We start from the raw sequence: 19,258 nt of genomic DNA, 5'->3' as shown, positions 1-19,258 counted from the left end.
AGAAAAAGACTCTGTCAATTGACTAATCTATCAATCAGCTAATCATCTCAGATTGTGGTGAACCTGGTGTGTGTGTAGGGGAGTCAACTACAGATTACTGGATCCACAGATGTGGTTCGACTCAGCTTGTGAGGGACTCAGGTTCTGCTGCTGACCCTGTTATGTGTGAGGCAAACAGTCAGACGACCACAGATCAGGGACAACAAACGCTTTTAGTTAGAAAGAAAAATAAAAACAGGTAAAAACTAGTTTGTCTACAGCGACAGTGTATTGGAGTTTCCACTGATCCAACCAGAGTAAAAGCAGAATATTCATCCTCAATATTAGCAACTATGAAGTCACCACACACATCACTACTAAGTCTAGAAACACAACATGGCTTGGCTGACATGGTGGCTTCTGGCAAGACGCACAATATTATAGGCACTAAACTCTGGAACATGCAATATGGAGGCTGGTTACTGTAGTTTGTGCCGGGTCAAGTCCTGTGGAGTGAGTTCGTTCACAGAGGGACGTTTGATTTCCGCAGCTGCGTGAGAGACAGCATGCTAACAGGTTCACTGCTCTGAGCAGACTGGGCGGCAGGTGGAGCGCCACGTACGCAGAGGGGAGGAGCGTCAGGTGGATCCGGACAGCATTACCACGGTAACAAGGTGACCAGACGAGGACTTTAAAGAACGAGGCACATGTATTTGATCCAGGATGAAGACATTCACTTTGTTTTGTCCGGTTCAGGATGAAAAGCAAAATTTTCCAACGTCATTGCTAAAGTGCTAGAGGCGTCTCCACAGAGACACGAGGACACTAAGGTGCTAAAGTTAACATTCAGACAGGAGCTGCAGGTTCAGATCTGAGACAGATTCAGACGAGCAGGACAGGTTGGACTCTGAAAGGTGGAGCTAACAGATAGGTGTTCACAGACAGGAGTATTAAAACCTCAGAGTTACAGAAGCTGTAAAGAAGTCAAATACGACTCCCAGGGTGCATTTCACCAACAAAAAGCCAATTACAGAGCTTCATATTAATGTGACGATTACACTGTGGAGGAAACTGCCTCATGGATGAACTCAGTAACCATGGTGATTCGTGTGTTTATAAACTTACAGCACAGGTTATTCTTTAATGTAATTTATTTTAATTCTTCAGTTTCATTTTATCTGCAGTGTTTAGATTTTATTTATTTCTTTGTGGGTGTGCTACCTGGTCTTTGCCACCTGGTGGAGCCTTTGAGTCACCTGAGCAGATTTAAGAAGTAAACTTCTCTGGTTGTTTTGTTTTTGTTGTGTTGTGTTGAGTTGAATCATACTCTGGTTCCTAGTTTGTTTCAGTTGATCTGAACAAAGAATCATTCTTGGACCAAGACAACCTTACCAAAACCCTCTGGAGGAAGTGGTCTCAGTTCCAAATAAATTTTGGAGGTGGTGGGAACATTGTCTGACCTCAATCTGTCCCCACTACAAGGTGGACTCTGAAGGTTTAAGCTAAATGTCATCTGTGCTCTACATGATAGGATGAACCAGATCATCAGTTGCTAGCAGCTAACATTAGCAGGAGAATGAATGGAGGTCTGACCTGGATTTGCTTCTTCATATTAAAGCTGATGATATTCTTGCTCCTAACTACATGTCTGTGTGGACATCAGGGCTACCTGGATGTCCTGCACTCCCTGGGAGCGTTGGTTTTTCACATCCTGAGAAATTAACACTACGTTTCCATGAAATGAAGTTTAACACATGACAAGTGGGGGTAGCATCAGAAATTTGGAAGAGAAACTCAGAGCTTGTCTGTCTGATAAACCACATACAATGTCACCACGACCGTTTTCTCAACAACACTGTAACATGTAGTTTTGCCATGGTTTTTGTTTATTTCTGTTTACGTTGAGCCAAAGAAGTTCTCAATGAAGATGTTCTGTTTTCAGTGATGATGACCAGGCCCTAATCTGCCCCCTAGTGGAGGGACTTTTTAATCCTGCAGATACACAATCATGTGAACAATGGCTCTGACGTACATGTCAGTAAATCACTAGTATAACAGTGCGCTACGGCAGACTAGACCTTCTTCCTGTGTTTACTTTGTCACTCAGACACATCTGACCAATGAGAGATGAAAACATTCTCACCTGAATTTACTGATGCACATTGGTTACATTTTTTTCCGTGTGAAAAGAAATTGAAGTGAAATTTATCAACTCATCCACTGGTTCAGACTAAAACAAACAAACTCAGGGATGTGCCGCTGCACTGTCAGTCAGTGGTCACCTGCTCTGACCTCTGTGAGTGCAGCCAATCACAGTCGACTCAGTCAACACTACTGACATGTGTTTCTGAATTTCCAGAGCTGTACAATAACAAACTGATCTCATGTTAGACAGAAAGTCTTCACTTGGTGAAATATCAGCTGCAGATGCAGCGTTGTTACTAAAATAATCTACTGTAAGCATGTCTGCATCGTAGCTATAGTGGTATCATTTAGTAACATTACAGCAGAAGACTCTTGTTTTTCTGCTCCATGAGAAAATGAAATAAGGTGTCATGACTCTGTCAGTACCTCTGAAACTGTGACTCCTAACTGTGGCCAAGTTGTTGTACCATGTTACGTTTTGTGACACTAACTAGTATTTTATTCCAATGACACCTGCTCTGTATTTTCCTGCTGAAAGTGAATTTGAAAGTGAGAGCAGTTAAGAAGAAGGACACAGTCCTGCACTCAGGGATCAGGATCAGGTTCTGTCCTCGTTGTCGTAACTTGTCCTGTGCTCATGAATCTATCCTTCATGCTCTCAGATCTGGACTTACAGACTCAAAGTTAGTTTTCGGCTCAATGAATCGTTTTCTGTTGCTGTCTCCAACACATCTGACTCCACATGAAGCTGAACCAGACCTCGTTCAGGGTTTTACTTCTGCCGAACACCAACATGGCCAACAGTAAAACCTCTGAAAGGTCGACCTCTGCGTATGTGCGTCTCTGGTTGAAGGCCTGCAGGGTCTCTGAGCGACATGCAGGCGGTTGATTGTACAAACTGGAGGAGTGCAAACTGTTCCAGACATTCAACACGAAGAAACAATAAACAATGAGTCCATTTCCCACATTAAACTAACATAAAGCTACTGTAAAGTGGGTTTGGTTGATATTCAAAGCGCTTCCTTTGGAAACAAAAAGACTAATAGATTCAATGAAGAACAGTATGGAAGAATCTCTAAACTGGAAGAACCATTCACTTGAAATACTTGAAAAACAAATGAGGAGTGGTCGAGGTTTTCTCATCAAACAGCTGACTCAAATGTCTCCGTTTCAGTGTCTGACAGGAGGAATCAAGAACTCCTCAAACTGATCAAATATTTCAAACGATAATAACAATGGGTTTCAAAGACTCAGCTCAGAATGAGGTCTGAGTAGGTTCATAAATTCAATGTACTCGTACTTCAGATTGGCTACCTGTAGGGGGCATTCTGGAAGTGGATGGAAAACGTTACTGACCCCTGTTTATTGTGGGTTTAATGGAAAATGGGGAGGAAAACAAATGTGAGGTTTTTAAGAAACCAGTTTAAGGTGCAAACCGCCGCCCCACATCACCTCTGAGGCTTTCAGTCAAGGACTAGTTTCAGAAAGGGACTGTCAGTCAATAGGAGGACTTTTAGTGAAAGACAATCAGTTAAGAGCAGGACTTTAAATAAGGGACTGTCAGTCAGCAGCAAGGCGATGAGCGAGGGACCGTCAGTCAATAATATCAGAGTTTAAAGCTGTATAACAGAGACAAAACAATAAACTATCAAAATACGAAATAAAAAAAACAGGTTATATTCCGGAAGCAACGTTTCGTTTAGAGTAATGTGTTGTTAAGCGTTGGTTTTTAGTTCCAAACTACTTCCCCCCTCCCCACGGAGACTAGCGGGACACAACAGCTGCCTTTTGATTATATATACACACACACTTTTTTATCGGTTTTTCCTTTTCATTAGTTTTTCCTATAAAAAGACACTATGCGTTCTCCTCTCCAGCTGTCCAGGTTGGTTCTCTGATCCAGAACTTTACAGAGTCTCCAGACAGAATCAGACGACAGTCCTTACCAGCTCTGTGTGACACGATCCTTCTATCTGAAAACAGTGTAAAAACATGAAACCTCCATGAACAGCCCAGTCACACTCCTCTTCGACCTGGCACTGACTCAGTCCGTCAGTCTATTGATCAGTCAGCCTGTTCATCGGTCCGCCCAATCAGCTGACTCTTTCGCTGACGGCAGTCCGTGACTCTACGGTTTCTTCTCGGCTGGGGCATGGGACGGCGGACTGGGGGACGATGTCTCTGAGCTCCCTGCCCTCACCTGCTGCTTCTGGCTCTGCCCGAAGCCTGGCCCTACCATCTGCCCCAGGGACAAGACCAACCCCGGGCCCGGCTACTCCAGGAGGTCCAGTGGGCATGGAGCTGGGAGGTCTTGAGGTGCTGTTTGACCCTCTTTCTCCTCCTAAAACCTCTCTGCTTTCTGATGTCATGGCCGGTTCCCCTCTCCCCTCAACCCTGACGTCTTCCATGCTCACCTCTAGGCTTGGTGGCAGGCTTCCTCGGCCAGCCCGTGGAGTGCTCAGATCTTGGGGCTGTTCACTCTGGTTCTGCTGAGCAGGGACCAGGTTGGTCCTGGTTAGGCTGGGAGATGGCCTGTGGGATGAATGCTGCACATGGGGCCTGGTTAGCTGAGAGTGGGGCTGGGGGCGCATCTGTGTTTGAATACGCTGAAAGTGTGGTTGTGCTTGGGACTGGGATTGGGACTGGGCTGGCCTAGGCTGGGAGAGAGACTGTCTGGGTTGCGGTCTGTATTGAGTCTGGAGTTGGTGTTGCGTAGGGTGCCTCGTCTGCAGTTGGGTCTGCGCTTGATGCCTCGGTTGCAGGTGAGGTTGAGGTTGGGCTGGGGCTCTGGACTGGTGTTGAGGCTGAGTTTGGGCTGGGGTCCTGGACTGGTGTTGAGGCTGCATTTGGGCTGCGGTCCTGGACTGGGGTTGAGGCTGCGTTTGGGCTGGAGTTCTGGGCTGGATTTGAGGCTGCAATTGGGCAGGGGTTCTGGACTGGGATTGAGTCTGAAGTTGGGTTGGCGTCCTGGTCTGGGGTTGGGGCTGAGGCTGCAGTGTGTGCCGTGGCTGGGATTGAGATTGTTGTTTGGGCTGGCTCTGGGGTTGAGACGGGTGTCTGGGCAGGGTTTGAGGTTGGACTGCTGTGGGGGACTGGGTTTGTGGATGTGAATGCCTCGTTTGGGGCGGATGAACATGCAGAATGGATGGGGACTGAGGAGGGTGTGACTGAGGTGGAGCATGCTGAGCCTGAAGTGGGGTTCGGTGCTGGGCTGGGGAATGGACAAGCTGTGGCTGGGCTTTTTGGGGGGACGCCTGAACCTGACTGTGAGTTTGGGGCACGAGTTGTTGCGGCCGTGGCTGGGGCAGGACATGCCTGGTCGGAGAGGACTGGTGTGCTGGGTATCGAGGCTGGGCTGGGGGCTGACTGGGAGACTGGGTCTGGGGATGTTGTTGAGGACGGGGTTGGGCCTGGTGGTGTGGTTGAGGGCCAGGATGCTGAGGTTCAGGCAGGGACTGAGGCACAGCCTTGGACTGCGGTCTGGAAGGAACTTGCTGGCTGTGCTGCGATTGTTGGGTGGTGATCATAGGCACGGTCTGGGACTCAATTTCAGGCCTCGACTGGCTGGAGGGTGTCGGGTGTCCAGAGGCTGGAGGAGGAGGAGGAGGAAGAGGAGGAGGCTGATCCAATGTGGAGGCAGAGGACTGTTGGTGGCGATGATGATGGTGGTGGTGGTGGTGATGATGGTGGTGTTTGTGAGGTGGCCTGTCCTTCCTTTTGTGGCTTTTTGATGGACTAATGCTACTGCTGCTGCTGCTACTCCTTCCTCCCTCTCCTCCCTTATCACCTGAATCCTCACCCATTTCCTCTCCTCTGGTTCCTCCATCTCCTGTTGCTATTCCCATTTTCTCCTTGTGCTTCCTCCCTTTATGAGTCTTGTGTCCATGTGATTGGCTTTCATCTGAAGCAGTGGGCTGCTTCTGTGATTGTGACTGGCTCTGCTCAGAGGGGGCGGGCTGAGGCTCTGAGCTTGGAGCCCTCTCCCCTATACTTCCCTCCCCCTCTGTAGTAGCCCTCCTTTCAGTCTCTGTTGTCGTGGCCGCTGGAGTCTGAACACTCTCCCGCTCCTCCACTGTTTCTCTCGTTTTGCGTTTTTTGATTGGCAGAGCTGTTTCCTGGACAACAGGTTTGGTGGAAGACTCCTTGGCTGCTCTCCGTTTGGCCTCAGCAGCTAAGATGGCAGCTGCTGTGTAGCTCCCAGCTGTTGAGCTACCAGAGGTTGATGCCGTGGAGGTGGATGCTGTGGCACCTGATGATGCTGCTGAAGCCGAGGCTGGTTTCCTGCCCCGTTTCTTGGGGGCAGTCTGTGGTGGGGGTGGAAGTTCCTGTTCTGATTTCCTTTTTCTCCCAGGACGGGACTTGGGCACCAGGGCAGGAGATACCACCTGCAGGCAAATTAACACATCACCATCAACATTACTACTGCTATTTAAAAAATGTATAATAAAACACACTGCATAATGAAAGGCCCTAAGGCACTACACCTTCTGCATCCCCATCAAGGCCATGTCAATGCACACCACTGCACTCCACCTGAGTTTGTTAGGATCCACTCTAGACGGTGCTTTGACATCCTCACCATGAAAATCACAAACATAACTGCACAGCCTTGGCAAAGTCCACAGCACCTTTTACAAGACAAACACAAAGCCATGCATCCTCTCTAAGCACATTTCCATTCACTCATCTGTCAGGCTCTTTCATCCAGAGTGACTTACTGTGAGGGACATTACACTAAAGCTTCAGTGCAGTAGGAGACCTTGGTGTAGGTACTAAGTACTACATCTATTTAATAAGTGAAGGAGATCACAGTTAAAGAAGTGCAGTGAAAGTTAATAGTAAGAGCTAGTTGGACATGTTAGGGTGTTAGAAGAGGTGGTGCTCTCGGAAGAAATGAGTCTTCAACAGATTTTGATAGATGGAGAGGCATCACACAAAGCACATCTGGATTATCCTTGCAAGAATAAACTGCTGGTAGACTCGGGAGTCTCTGAAAATGTTCCTTCTGTCACTCAATGTTATCCCCAGTCAAGGTGAGCAGTTTCTGTCAAGCTTGGGCAAAGTCTCTCTCTCTGGTTCCTGAGACATGGCTGGAACCTTTCTGAGGCCTACTGAAAGTCCTTCCTCACTGCCTCCCCACTAAGGTTTCAACATCTCTGACCACAGTAACTACGGTCCTCTGTCTACCTTTCTGCTGATTCATGAGTTCCTTGAGCTTAAGGCCACTAAATGTCTTTTCCTTATGCTTTGTCTGGGGTATGCACTAGCTTGTTCTTCGGCTGCCACCACAATAGGCATCAATGAACCTTCAGGCCACAACTCTAAGCAGACACCTGAATGCTTTGTACAAGACTCCCATGAAATCCACACCCACATCAGCCCATGAGAAAGGTGGAAGTTAAAGACCTTGCCCGCAGGGTTCTCAGAGAGATGTTCCCAGTTCACCCTTACTACGAGTTTGGCTTAACCAGGTATGTCTGGTAGCCGCCCCTGCCATCTGATATACTGACCACCAGGTGGCATCAGTTAGCAACTCTGCTACAATCTCGCTCAACACGGCAAGGTTGCTCTTTCCTGTGTTGGCTAGTTCATAAGGGTTTATGAATGTGTAGCTCACCTGGGACCAATTTGCCTTTACCAAGGCCCTACCATGAGCTGCTGAAGGATTGCTCTGATGGTGATGGGAAACACAAGGAACTCCACCACAACAAGGTGGAGGGCTTAGAACATGATATTAGAACATCTTTCGATATTATCAAGTATTGAGGTGTATGTGAAAAAATATGCAAAAGCATGTCAAAGGTCAGTCTTCAAAGGTCTGCATCTTTTCACATCAGGTTTAGTTTTTCTGCTTGAAAACAAAGTTCTCCAAGAATCCCCGGATGGAAGAATTGGGACATTAACTGGTTAGTTTATAGTTGTGATCCTTACACTGAATGACAGACCAGCCATACCTTTGAGGCAGTGGAGGTGGTGCCAGTGGAGGACTCTGCCTTGCTGAAGGGCATCTTGACCAGCAGTTTGCCTGGAGTTTTCTCAACCACGCGCTTCATGGCCACACCCTCTGTAGCTTGCCGCATCTTTCCACTGCCTACACAAACAAAACATAAGATAAACACACAAAAACCTGAGGAAATGTTGTGGTTGAAATGACTGTTGAGTTCAATAAAATGACTAAAGGTTAACTTTTAGGGTCAGGGCCTGAGTACCTTTGGGCCGCCCACGGCCTCGCCCCGATGGTTTCACCACCTTTGGTTTTTTGGGGGGACGTTTCTCGCGGCGGGAGGGGCTTCCACGTCCAGTGACAGTGAAATCAAAATCGTTGGGGTCAGTGGTTGTGTCACCAACCTTCTGGAAATAAGCAATAAGTTCCACCTTGGAACGAAATGCCTTCCCCTCCGAGCTTAATAGTAAGACAAAAAAAAAAAATATTACTAAAACTGTGCGAGTACTCCATCTCATCATGAAGAACTGACTCAGCATCATGAGTGGGTGTAGATTACTTGATCAGGTAGACATCAAACTTCCCCGCAGAGCGTCCGGACTTCCTCTGTTTGAGTTTGCGAGTCCAACCTTCAGGCAGTGATGGGTCATCGTACAGCGGCCCGCGGTCCCGGATGATCGAGCGCCGCTGCCTTGGAGAACCTGCAGACTCACTCCCAGCTGCAGATTCTGACCCTGGTGCTGACACCGGCTCTGAGGGGCCCGCCACCGGATCCAACACCTGCAGGTAGAAAGTAACATGAAGCCATCTTTTCGTCAAGGATATATTTGTATCATATAGGATTACGTCATATTGTTTGGAAGGTGTTAAAACCCAGTCCCTTCAGGACTCCACCTGCTTTGGCAGGCAACACCTGTCTTTACCTGGGTCTGTGGCTCCACCCCTGTCTTTGGCTGCAGGCCAGTTGTTGCGGGCATGGCTGATGATGTGGTCTCAGCCCGCCGTTCAGCATGGCGACGCTCCCTGCGGGCCTTCTTGGTCTTACTGTGGGACCTGTCTCTCTCTCTAATGGGGGGCTGAGGGTCGACAGGTCCCTCCTCACCCTCTTGACCCTCCTCCCTATAGAAAACAGATGACATCAAGCCTGTTGACATTACATCACTCATGACATCACATGGTTAAAACGGCACAGTATTTTCTTTAATTTGTCAGTCTGGCCTCCTTTCTAATGGGGTGGGGGGTTGGGTGGTAGCGTCTGTCTGGCTGTCTCTCTCTCTCTACGTATTGATCTATTCCTAAAAGCAGCTGCTCTATTCTTGTAACAACATTCTGTCTCAAACTTCTCAAACTTCCAGCAGATCTCACACAGAGATGATAAATTAGTGTAACCTGCTTGTTTACTTGCTACTGCTGTCTCTTAGTCTCTAAGTTTAGTTTCCACACACGTCTGCGCATCTGTATAATAATGCTGCAATAATCATAACTGTTGTCAGAATGGTAGAAACTGAGCCTGGGACAGTTTGATACACACTTCGGCTATAGCTAGTCACCCGTCAAAGATCCAGGATTATCGTAATGCACAAACCTCCAAGAAAGGCTGCTGTCCTTGTTTTTGTCAACGTTTGCGACACAGTCACACCCACGAAAATGACAGAAACTATAGCTACAACTGTAGTCAAGCTAGCTTCAGAGACAGTACCCTGCTGCCACCACAAGAGGGCAGTAAATTACACAATGAATGCAAATAGGCATCAGATCCTTTATGGGACAGAACACTGTTCTGAGATCAGATGTGATAAGAGATGTCACTTCACTTCAGTATTGTTCTAACTGTTGAATATTTTTACCTTTTAGCTTTAGTGATTGAAGCAGAATGAGGCTTTCATTGTGAAGCAACTAAAGGAAGAATTAAAGTTACAGCCCATGGCTGTGTCCCCGAACACACACACACAGGAAGTTCTAAAATCAGCCTCTGAACCTTTAAGAAGACTTTGACTGATGATCCCTGTGGTGGATTTCCTCAGGAGTGTTCAGGTCTGTGGTCTGAGACAGAATCAAACCGAAGGCTGTAAAACCAGATCTATACAGTCATCACGTGTCTGAACGGCTCATCCAGGTGCAAACAGGAAGTGATTTTTACAACTCTATCAGCTGATGTCTGACCTCTGTTGATATTCATGCTTTTACATTTCACTCATCAACAAACATTCATCACTGTATTCAGATCAACAACAGTTTTACAGTGTTTCACTATAATGTTTTTCACTGATGTGTCCACTTTTCAGAGACTTTACTTCAGGGCAGAAACTAGTAATCCATCAATTATTATTAATTCTCCACATTAACTAATGTCTTTAGATAATAAAGGTTTCCAGTGTGATGTGGTTAGATGTCGTTTTGTGTGACCAGCTGGGTTTACCAGCTATTGATTTATTGGTTGATCTGACAGGGACAGAGCATATGATTAAGTCTGTGGAAACACATCAGTTATCCAGAGACTGTTTGTCACAAAGTCACTAAAAACTAATATAAGATGGTTTTTGATTGACTTTCAAAAAAGACGCAAGTCACTTCAGATAGGGGCTACAGGCCCCGGGGCCCGCAGGGTCCATCCGGTCACACTATAATTGAACATATCAGATTAAATAGTTATTCTTGTCAGGTTAAATGAGACTCATCACTTCTGCCTTCAAACAAATGGACTCACTCATCTGTGGATAAACACATTTGTTCTGCAACGGGTGTTTGTCAAGCACAAACATCTGCAGGTGCATGTGTTTTGTTGAAGTGCAGGTGGAAAAAAAATGTCCAGATTTAAACCAGCTTCATGTGGATGTTTTTTCCGATATGTTTGGTAACTCTTGAATACATGAGCCACGATTTCACACGGAGATATAATCACTTAATGTTCTGATTTAACGAGCTGCACTTGAAGGTAAAGACACTGTTTAAATTAATCTAATTATTTAAATTAATTAAGGTTATTTTATATTTAAAATTTAAAATAAATAAAGGATCATAAAGCTGCTGCCCAGATGGCACATAGGTCCCCATAATGATAATGTTGATGATGCTGGTACTAGAGCTGAAAAGGTTAGTCAATATATTGAACAAATATTGATAAATTACTAGTGATAATAAGAAGTGGTTACAGCTTCAGACCTCAACTTGCTGCTTCTGTTTACACTTGGCCTGCAAAATATGAGGAAAATTTGTGATGTGCGATGACACTGTTCAATATTGCGATGACAATATTACTTGCGATAAATAAGCAAATACTGAAGTGTACATATACAGTTTTGCTGAGTGAAGCTGAATGAAGAACACACACAAAGGTCACTATCGGTCATCTCCTCCGTCCTCCTCCCTCTACTGCAGGTAACGTGGCTGGGGGGGGCAATCTCAACCTGTAGCTATAAATCTACAACGGTTGGTGTCAAATGAAGCTGCAGTCTACACACAGAAAGTTTTCTCTTTAGCTTATTCAAAACAGTTCACTATAAGCTTAAAACAAACCGCGGTGGATGGGAGAAGTTGAAAATATAGTTTTTCTTCGTTTAAATCTTGCCAAACTGGTGGCGTCATGAGGGACGCTAATAGCTTTTTTACTCGCAAACTTTATGATGACACTCACAGAGCTACGACCGTAGTTGTTGTCAGCTCTGGTACAAAGTTAACTCCTCACTGGTCTCGACCGCTGCCTCCGTGTGTGTGTGTGTGTGTGTGTGAGAGAGCGAGAGAGAGAGACGCTGCAGCCCAACACAAAAACGCGGTAGTTTTTTTCAGGCTGAAGCGCTGCGTCCTGAAAACCTGACTGCATGGCGTGTGTAAATAAAATATTTTGTTCTTATTCATCGCATTTCAATCCGTCTTTTGCGATGTGATTATTGCATATGTTCATATTGCGATGACGATGAAAACAAGATTAATCGGTCAGCACTAGTTTACACATGCACACACTGATCCAGAAGAACCTGCAGCAGGTGTGTTGCTCTCCAACCTGAACACGATGAGGTGTACAGACCTCACTAGTACAGCACAAGACCCCTCCCCCAGAAATGTTGGACTAGATAACAGAAGTTCAATATACACACCAAAGGTCATCTTACTAGCTTTCAGAAATTTCACCCACATGTCACACTTTTCATTCAGTGAATGGAGCTGGCTCATTGAATACAGGTGTGACCGTTACACAGGTGCATCTTTCTGATGGGAATAATAAAATAATAAAAATAACAACTGCCTCAATCTTATTTTAATTAAATGTTTTTATACCAGAGAAGAGACCAATGTAACTGATCTGTGACAGACACATTAACACCTCCTCAGGTGAACACCTCCTCAGGTGAACGCTGCCTCAGGTAAAGAAAACACCTCAGTGACCTCAACCCTTACTGTGACCCTGGACTGAAGTGATAGGGAATAAAAACATGTTTCTGTTGGAGGTCTGCTGATGTCAACATCATAAACCCTTTATGATGAAGTGATTACAGTCTTATTCACTCTGTCATTCACTCAGCCATTCACTCTGTCATTACTGTTTAACATGGTGTTGATAAACATTTCTTATGAGCTCCTCTCTGCTGTACTAAGATCAGGTCTCCTTGTGTAAATTTGGTAGGCAGAGTTGATGGATGGAGCTGACAGGCGGAGCCAGCTGCTGGTCCATTACTAAGTGTGTTTACATGCACATTAGTGTTCTGGTTTGAATCAGATTCAGAATTTGAGGTTCACATAGAAGACCATGAAGAACCTGATTACTGATCTTGTTCACATGACCTAGACAGTATCCAGGTGTCCATGTGCAGGGGAGTATCCTAAGCATCTCAGTCTCTTATTTCTGCACCGTCCACACGGTCTGGTCTCTGGACTCTGCTGGTTTTAACTTCTCCTGATCTGGACTCAGAGCTGCCAGATTTTTATTAGGACAGAAAACATTTGATAAAAATGTTTTTTTTTTTACGTTTGTCTGTCACTTGGTCCTGGTCTGAAGTGAACTGAGACGCACTGATTCAGAGTGTGAAATCTCACCTCAGGAGACCTGCACACACCAGGTCCTGGTCTGAAATCAGTCTGTTAACCTCACTGTGGTGATGAAACCACCTCCATGTGCATGAATTCATCTTTATTCATGTCATGTTTTTCTCTGCATTTCCAGCTGTATGTAACAATAACTCGCACTGGTCATTGAAGTGAACACAGAGCAGGAAGTACTACAGTGAAGTACTACAGTGAAGTACTACTGTGAAATACTAATGTGAAGTACTACTGTGAAATACTACAGTGAAGTACTACAGTGAAGTAAAACAGAGGCATTCTACAGTGAAACAATACAGTGAAGTACAAGTACCTCACGGCTGTACTTCAGATCAGTGACTGACTCAGTTACTTTATTTAATAAAACAAAAAGCTGCAGCTTCAACTAGAGTCACTTTCTACTGTCACCTCCACAGACCTCCACCCTCAGACTCAGTCTCCGAGGCTGTTTGTGTGTGTATGTAAGTGTGCGATGAAGCTGCAGGTGGAGGTGAAGCAAAAGCCACAGGAACAGGAAGTGAGCTACGGAGGAAACTGGGCCACACACACAGAGCGTCTTGTACACACACAGTCACGGGTTCGACTCCCGCCTAAAGCCCCCACCCCACCACCACACACGCGCGCGCACACACACACACACAAACGCGCGCGCACACACACACATAAACACACACACAGCTGCCTGGCTCAGCGGCACTGAGGCAGCTGGTTGCTAATCAGTCATAATAACATATCTCAGCCCGCGGACAGGGGCTGGGGGCGCGGGCCGCTCTGTGTGTGTGTATATGTGTGTATATGTGTGTGTGTGTGTGGATGTGGGGGGTTAACCCGGGTTATTGAGCAGCCTGACTCTTGTTTGTTCCCCTCACATGAAAACACTCTGTGTTTGCTAACTAGCTACCAGCCGTTAGCTCCCTGCCTTTCTGACAGCGGCGGGCGGACACACCACCAGTGACCGGGGCTGTGATGTTTGTGACGGACACACCACTGCCGACCCCAGCCGGACTTCCCGCGGAGTTGTGTGGAAGTCAAAGCGGCACGGTGGCGCACGTAAAGCGGGCTAAGCTAAAGCTAACCTCCGCTCCGGCTACAGCAGCATAAGTACAGACTTAGCAGTAAGTTGGTGACGTATTCCCGCTAACCCCGCTCCGCCGCGACAGGCCGCGGAGAAAACCAACGCACTTTACTTCAATAAAACACACGACAGAAAAAGCTCGGTGGCGGCGGGAGGCGGCGAAGGCGAAGGCGGCGCTTTAACGGAGGATAAAATGTAAAAAACCCACTTACAGTCTCTCCTCTCCGCTCTCCACGGCGGCCATTTTTATTTAAATAAATAATTTTATATTAAAAAAAAGCCTCCAAACATCTCTGCTCCCTCCTGCTGCACCCCGCCCCCTCCGACTCCATTTCCAACCGCCGTCAGTAACCAAACACCGCGAGATCTGCGCAAACATGATGTCAACGCAGCTCAGGGGCGGTGTAATCCCGCGAGATGTGACGGCCTGAAACGGTCAGACTGAGGCGTTCAGGGTCGGCTCAGAAATAAACATAGCCTGCAGAGAAAATCTTAAGTCCAAGTCCCTTAAAATAAATAAATATATAAATGTATAAATAAGACATTTAAAAACTCCTGAGAAAGATTTAAAAGGTCTTAATTTTCATTTACAAAGATCCTGAATGTGTTTTCTGTCCTATAGTTATAAATTTTACTGTCCGACGTTTGTTATGAAACTCGTCCACTCACAGTGGACAAAAACATCTTTTCATTGGTTAATCCATCAATCAGTTTTCTTCTGCTTATCATGGAGTGGATCATGAAATAGCTGGCCCCTGGAAATAGACAATAAAAGGCCCCCTCCTACACAGGACTGCCCCAGACTGAAAGTCTATTTGTGGTCGTTAAACTGAATCTCTGTGGCGTTCAAATAATAATTATCAATAGTCACTTCCTCCCAGAGGCTCTGGGCCAAGGGCCCCGGACCCCTCAGTAATTCATCAATGGAGATCAGGTTTATATATTATTTATTGATTATACTACAAGAAAAAGTTAGAAGTAGAGAAAAGTAGAATCTGACTCTTTTTTATTCAGCAGCAACATAAATACAACAACATTTACAAAGCCACAAGAGGTGAGTAAAGGAAAACTTAACAAACTATAAATTAAAATTAGAAAATTCACTGCAACAAATGTGTACATAAATGTGTTTTATGTGTAATAATATAAGCTTTGAAAAAAACAAACAAAAGTGCAGTTCCCTTATACCTGAGTAAAGTGGGACAGTGAGACATGTAATACAGCATAAAGTAAAATACTGCAGAGACATTTGACAAACATGAAAAATTACATTACATTGATGAAATACATCAAATATTTATAATGTGCATGTGTGTATTAGTGTATGTGTAATATAAATGTAACATAACAAAAATACTATAAAAGTACTATATTTTTATTGTTATAATATAAAATAAAATAGATGGAGCATTTATAAATGAATACAAAAACATATATTTTTGTTTCTGAGAAAAATTTGACACTAAGAAATTGCCATAAAAGTCTGATGTTTCACGTATGACAAAAAAAAAAAAAAAAACATTATACATAAAACTAGATGTTGTCCAAAGGTTTCATGTACAGAACTTTTCTGTCTGATGAACCTGAGCTGTGTCAGGTCCTCCTGTGCAGGCCATCATTCACACCTGACTTTTTATTTTCTTTGAACTTTTGTTTTTTCTGTGAATGTTTCATTTGTTCAGATTGAAGTGTTTTATCTCTCATGACCTGTCTGTTTTAAGTGTAATGATGTGTCTGTTTTGGTTTGCGGCCATGCGTGAGGCTCTTTTTCAAAAGAGATTATTATAATATTAATAATTAGTGTGATCAGTCGCAGTGAGGTGTTGCAGTAGCAGGGGGCAAAAGGCTCCATCAGTATCATCTATGATTTATCAACCTTGTATATAAAGACACCTGTATGTGTGGCTGATTAGCTCCACAACTCTAGGGGCTGAACGTGGACTCAGTTTCCCACAATCCTCCACTCATCACATTAACAGATGAGCTGGGCTGACAAAAGTGTAGATCTGAGTGTCTCAGTTATTACAGTTCACTCAGCTGTTAACTGCAGCAGCCAGCGATGCTCATGTAGAAAATATCAACTCACAGTGATGTTGAATTGTGGGGCGCCCTCTAGTGGCCGCAGTGAATGACAGGGGAATGAGAAAGTCAGGAGGACGCTGTTGTGACCGACAACACCCAGGAGACTGCATCGTTTCCTGTGTGGGTCCAATTGGAAATGTTGTTTAATGTAGCCATGATCTTAACTGCGTGTTTCTTAGTGTAACCATGCCGAAGGTTCTCTAATTTAAGGATGTAGGATACTTATTTTAACACAAATCAAAATCTTTTCTTACCTGACCAATGTTTCTGTGCCACTCCCCAACCATGTGTTTATCCTTGTCCTTACTGGTCTGTTACTGACACCATGACAACAAAGATCCACTGGTATGCTCGTGCAAGTCGTATCCGAGGGTTGGGACAAACGAGCTGAATAGTTGTTCAGGTTGGAGGACGTAACCTGAGAGGGAAACCTGTGGACACTGCTCACAGCTTACTATATATATAAAAACTTGATTTTGCTTTACTTGTGTTTACACTTAATGTTCTGGTGAAAATACATCACTGTCCATCACTGAGGACATGCCCTTTATTCTGCCATTACCACAGGACTACAGAGCCACAACTGAGTCTGGTCCAACCTGAACCTCAAAACCAGGGTCAGGTTACATAAAACATCTTAAGTTTTCTACTTAAGTATGACACTTAAGGATGACACTTAAGGTTAAGGTTAATTTTCTTCATTTATCACCAAAAACTCAGTTATGTTGCAGGTTAAGATAGAATCGGGTACTTGTAGTTTTTTTTCCATACTTCGGTTGCTAAGGTCTTTTGTTCAATGGTTTAATTGACTTTAAGTGATTCCTTAATTATAAGACTAAGATAAAGATAAAAGCTTAACTCAGACTTTAAGGAAAATCTTAACTTAAGGTGTTTTGTGCAACTGGCCCCAGGTCTCAACATGCAAACAGACATCTGAGGGTTTGGCCCAGAGAGAACTGACCAAAACTCAAACTAGGCCTACAAAGATAGACCTACACACACACACACACACACACACACACACACACACACACACACACACACACACACACACACACACACACTGAACTAATGGTTAATTCAGGAATTCCCCAACAAAGTTTGGCAAAAGGAAGTTGCGTGTGTGTGTGCGTGTGTGTGTGTGTGTGTGTGTGTGTGTGTGTGTGTGTGTGTGTGTTGGGGTGTGGTGTCACATCACAGGAAGTAATGTAAAGTCCTAACAGAGGCAGTGACCTGAACTTTACCTGCTCTAAAGCTGTGCATTGCTTGGTCTATATTACTGAGAAGCACCAGAATAGATTACACCAACTAGCTTAACCAGTCTTAACTAGCCTTAACAAACCTTAACCAGCGAGGGGGATCCACTCAGATCAGGACCAAGATCAGATCAGGACCAGGATCAGATCACAGCCAAACAACTCTACACAAACAGAGTACAACAACAACACAACAGGCACGGTGCAGTGAAGACATGAAGAATCAACAGAAGAAAGAACAGAGAAATAAACAAATGAGGGAACAGGTTTATATGAGGGAACCTTTCATACTCTGATCAGCTTCACATGTAATGGTTCACACACTGTCTGTCACTTCTCACAACAGAGAATTTGGTTTTGGAGGTTTTGACTAAACTGACTCATTATGACCTAACAACACTGGTGATGTCATGCTCTGCCCTCTGATGATTCATGTGGACTTTGTACTTCCTGTGTTATTTTGTAATCACTTCCCTGTTGTGTATTTGGTTGTTTTACTTCCTGTCCTTGTGTTACTCTGTGGTGAACCTCGCCCTGATGTGTTCTACCTGTTGCCTGCCACTCTTGTGTATCAATGTTCCCCTCTGTGTCTTTACTTCCTGCTCAGTGTCTCTGTTCAGTGTGGATCTGCAACTGGAGCATCTGTATGAACCATAACGGCTGAAAACGTACAAAGTAAAATAACAAAGATTTACTGAGAGTAACTTTTACTCAGGTTTTAACTCAAACATGTCTGAACACCATAGCATCTGTAATACACACAGAAAAAAAATTCTCAGGCTTTTATTTTTGAGGACCACATCGGAAGCGGCTCTTATTGCAGTGAGCCGGTCGACAGGCGGAAGCAGTTGAACCCGTGAGGCTGATCCCGGCGTGTGAGACCGGTGCTCGGTCCATGGACTGAATAGGCTTTCAGTAGGGTCTTTATCGGGTTTGTCTCAGACTGGTCTGATGTGACGGACTGCTCCGGGTACCGCTGTGAACGCCCCCTCGCGGCCGCGCGGTGTTAGCTGTTAGCCTGTTAGCTTGAGAGTTTAGTCAGAGTTTAGTTTGAAGGGGTTCAGAGATGTCGGGGGGAGACCTGAGGGGACGCTTCCTCTACAACCTGCCGTCATCCGTCCATTGGGACTTTTGCCGGGTCATGGATGGACTGTCGGACCTGGACTGGACCCGCTTCGGTGAGTCAGAACCAGGACTCAGGCTGCCTGCTAATGGCTAACTAGGAGCTGGAGGGGACAGACAGATTTGTTTACGTAGCTGCCTGTCTGTCTGTCTGTCTGCCTGTCTGTCTGTCTGTCTGTCTGTCTGTCTGTCTGTCTGTCTTACCTGTGGCTCAGGAGGTGGCAGGCTCCGCCAGTCCGCGTGTTGAAGTGTCCTGTGGCAAGATACTTTACCCCAAATTGCCTGTGATGGCTGTCCCATCAGTGTATGAGTGTATGTGAATGATAGAAGCGCTATATATATGTGCAGTCCATTTACCATTCACCTACCGGCCTGTCTGTTTACCTGTCTGTATATTTACTTGTCTGTCTGTCTGTTAGACCGTCTTTCTCTCTCTGTCTCTCTTCCCCTCTCTCTGCCTCTCTCTCTCTCTCTCTCTCTCTCTCTCTCTCTCTCTCTCTCTCTCTCTCTCTCTCTCTGTCCCTCTCTCTGCCTGTCTCTCTCTCTCTGTCCCTCTCTCTCTCTGTCCCTCTCTCTGCCTGTCTCTCTCTCTCTGTCCCTCTCTCTGCCTGTCTCTGC

The 19,258-nt window shown here is 45.3% G+C and overlaps 2 protein-coding genes across 7 annotated transcripts in view; one reads left to right on the top strand and one right to left on the bottom strand.

The window, feature by feature from the left end:
- Positions 1–193: 193 nt before the first annotated feature.
- Positions 194–14,519, bottom strand: mecp2 (methyl CpG binding protein 2). Its single transcript, XM_023406155.2, has 6 exons — positions 14,393–14,519; positions 8,992–9,187; positions 8,628–8,848; positions 8,334–8,527; positions 8,079–8,215; positions 194–6,509 (listed from the first exon to the last, which is right to left on the bottom strand). The coding sequence occupies exons 1-6, from the start codon at positions 14,422–14,424 to the stop codon at positions 4,218–4,220; spliced, it is 3,072 nt and encodes a 1,023-aa protein (XP_023261923.1). The 5' UTR covers positions 14,425–14,519; the 3' UTR covers positions 194–4,217.
- A 3,573-nt stretch (positions 14,520–18,092) lies between these two features.
- irak1 (interleukin-1 receptor-associated kinase 1) overlaps positions 18,093–19,258 on the top strand; it is an 11,100-nt gene continuing 9,934 nt past the window's right edge. For 2 of the 6 annotated variants that reach the window (XM_023406177.2, XM_087173970.1), the window contains exon 1: positions 18,102–18,696. In XM_023406177.2, coding sequence (XP_023261945.1) covers positions 18,585–18,696 — 112 coding nt within the window. In that variant the 5' untranslated portion in view covers positions 18,102–18,584. Of the gene's footprint in view, positions 18,697–19,258 lie in introns of all 6 variants that reach the window. The other 4 variants (XM_087173969.1, XM_087173968.1, XM_023406174.2 and 1 more) reach the window with 4 other exon arrangements.

This window comes from Seriola lalandi, unplaced genomic scaffold (genome assembly GCF_002814215.2).
Source record: "Seriola lalandi dorsalis isolate HSWRI2012SDOR001 ecotype SW California unplaced genomic scaffold, Sedor1 jcf7180002054296, whole genome shotgun sequence".
In the NCBI taxonomy this organism is placed as follows: Eukaryota; Metazoa; Chordata; class Actinopteri; order Carangiformes; family Carangidae; genus Seriola; species Seriola lalandi.
Note: the sequence above shows the minus strand (reverse complement) of the source record. Positions and strands in the feature narration are given on the sequence as shown.